This window comes from Mangifera indica, unplaced genomic scaffold (genome assembly GCF_011075055.1).
Source record: "Mangifera indica cultivar Alphonso unplaced genomic scaffold, CATAS_Mindica_2.1 Un_0017, whole genome shotgun sequence".
Taxonomy (NCBI): Eukaryota; Viridiplantae; Streptophyta; class Magnoliopsida; order Sapindales; family Anacardiaceae; genus Mangifera; species Mangifera indica.
Window position 1 is genome coordinate 227,046 of NW_025401109.1, and position 2,974 is coordinate 230,019.

At 35.0% G+C, this 2,974-nt stretch overlaps 1 protein-coding gene across 1 annotated transcript; it reads right to left on the minus strand.

Moving 5' to 3' along the window:
* Positions 1-650: 650 nt before the first annotated feature.
* On the minus strand, positions 651-2,331 carry LOC123205844 (berberine bridge enzyme-like 8). The gene has a single exon (XM_044622892.1). It carries the CDS (start codon positions 2,315-2,317, stop codon positions 728-730), a length of 1,590 nt encoding a protein of 529 aa, XP_044478827.1. The 5' UTR covers positions 2,318-2,331; the 3' UTR covers positions 651-727.
* Between the last annotated feature and the right edge of the window lie 643 nt (positions 2,332-2,974).

Consider the following 2,974-nt stretch of genomic DNA (forward strand, 5'->3'; position numbering starts at 1 on the left):
TTTGACCTCTTAAATTTCTACAAAATCTCAAGAAATTAACAAGCCTAGCCCAGACAAGATGAAAAAACAATCGGATGTAAATATTTTAGGGTAGCATTTGTGCCATAACAAATGCTGAGTTTGAGTGTGTTAGAACTTTATACTGCAACTCATAGTGTTTCATTGAGCTACACCTTAACAAAAAGTCCATAGACAATTATATTATTCACAGTTATGCACATCCTCATTCATCATTATATTAAGTGCCAAATCACTATGCCATGAACCACGTGCTCCTTTCAATAAGTTGTCCAATTGCACTCTTATTAAGGTTCATGTATATTCGTTCACAGCAAGAAAAAACATCCAATACAAAAGATTTCCATTCACAAAATCCTATTAATAATAAAGGACAATCAACCGGTGAAATTTCATTAATACTTGGAAACTCATATAATAAAAAAAACAACTTCATTTATTTATTAGATTCCAACAAAAAGATCGCAAGAATCAACTTATGTTTAATTTTATAACCATTAAAATATCACAATAATTTTTTATACACCAAATTTTGAGTATTTAATTAAACATTCATATGATCTATTTTCATATGATTGAATATATATCTTTAATTTAATTATTCAATCACATAATTACATATTATTTAAATATATAATTGAATACTTAACTCTTGAGGGCTCATGATTTTATTGATACTCATATTATACCTGGAATAATTAATATTAAACTAGTGTGGAAGAATTGGAATGCTTTGTTCATTCCTGAAAAAGTTATCAGGATCAACCTTAGTCTTAATCTTCACCAACCGCTCGAAATTACCCTTGAAATACTTGATTCCATAAACTCTTCCTTCCAAGTAGCTCCCATTTCCATTGTGATTGATCCCCAAATCAATATCTCTATAATTCAGAAACGCCTGCCTCGGATTCTTGGACACAAATGGAGTCATGTGGTTATAAAGCTCTCGAATCAACCCCAAATAAAAGTTTGCCGCCTCAGTCCCCGATTCATTCCAGTCCACTAAGTACTGAATCTTCCATAAGTTTCCAGCTCTATGCGGAAATGGCGTCGCCGTCGCGGCAATCTCCTCCATTCGACCCCCGTAAGGATTGAATGTCAGCATTGGTGTCTCTAGTTCAATCATTTTCTTCCATATTCCTTCCAGGCCGTCTTTGGGAATCGGCTTCCTCACATAATCCGACTTTCTCTTCAGGAAACTCAGCGCCGGTGTACGATCTAGTAAAACATTTGTTGATGTTCCAGAGGGAAAACCTCTCCAGAAAACAACTGATTCAAGCCAGCTCGATTCGACGCAGTCAGACTGAGTTAACCCCAGTTGAGGAAAGCCCTTTTCCATGATTGAAAGAAGTTTCTCAGAGCCACCGAGATAAAAACCCCAGAAGTTCCCCCTCACAGTCTTATTAACCACGTCTAATGTGAGTCGGACGAAGAGCTCTTTAGGAAGTTTGTACGCGACATGTTGCCATTGATCCACAATCTCAGTTAGATTGTGTGATTCTAAACTTCTTCTAACCAGAAACGAAGTCACTGTTTCTGGAACTGGAACAAGATTGATTTTATAAGCAATAATGGCTCCGAAACTGGCTCCTCCTCCTCCTCTGATAGCCCAAAACAAATCTTCCCCCATGGATTTTCTATCCAGAACCCTTCCATTAGCATCAACAAGCCTTGCATCGACAATATTATCGACAGTGAGCCCGTATTTTCTCATCATGTTACCATATCCTCCGCCGCTCATGTGTCCACCAACACCCACTGTGGGACAAATCCCGGCCGGGAAGCCATGATTTTTACTTTTCTCCGCAATTTTATAATAAACTTCTCCAAGAATCGCCCCCGCCTGAACCCAGGCAGTGTTGTTTTCAATGTCAACATCAACAGCGCGAAGACTAAACATGTCAAGGACGAAGAAAGGGACTTGGGAGACATAAGATAAGCCCTCGTAGTCATGGCCGCCGCTTCTGATTTTCATCTGCAGGCCATGTTTCCGGGCACAAATAACCGCAACCTGGACGTGGGATTCATGCAATGCAGTGATGATAAGGAAAGGTTTGGGAGTTGAAGTTGAGTTGAAACGGAGATTCCGAATGTAGGATTGCAATATGGAGGAGAAGGAGGTATTTTCTGGGATGAAAATGGCGGGGGAGATTGGATGGGAAGGCTGAGAATGGTTGAAAAGACAATGGAGGAAGTTTTCATGGACAGAATCAGAAGTTGCTCGCCATGGAAAAGATGAAAAGAGAATGAGAATTATCGAAAACAATGAAAGTTTCGGAGTATTTGTAAAATTTTTCATTGTAGATATTATGCATGGGCGTTTTATTCATGGGTTCTTGTCTTGTATATATAGGCTGCGTATGGTTCATATATTGTACTTTTCTTTTTGTTTGACCGTGAATAAATCTTATTAGCACATTCACGTTATATATTAAAAAATTAAAAAATTAATTATAATTTTGATAATTATTTTTTAATTTTTGAGGATAAAATTAAAATTAAAATATACTTATTTTGAGTTATTAAAATAATTAATATTATATATTTTAGTATTCTTTTACTATACTCAATTATATACCATAATTATTTATATTTATTAATTTTCATTAAATATAATAGTAATTTATGCATTAATCTTTTAATATGGTAATCTTTTATTTTTGTGAAAAAATATTACTTAAATCAAATACATCCTAGAGTTACGAGAAATAATGTGTTAGAATTGACAAAATTTGACGCGATCTTTTAACCCTGATATGATACGATACGAAAATAATTAGATTAGTGTTATGATTTTTTTACATGAATAATAGTTCAAGTTAGGTTATAGTTGGCCCTTAAAAAGTTGAATCAAGTTCAGATTGATACAAGGCCAACTCGAATTAATCCGAACTAACCCAAATATTTTGAACAAATTATTTTCTTTATTTGACAGAAAGAGTTTAAATATTTTTTA

Excerpts from the sequence above, each read along its gene's own strand:
- LOC123205844 (XM_044622892.1), bottom strand. The coding sequence starts at position 2,317 with ATGAAAAATTTTACAAATACTCCGAAACTTTCATTGTTTTCGATAATT.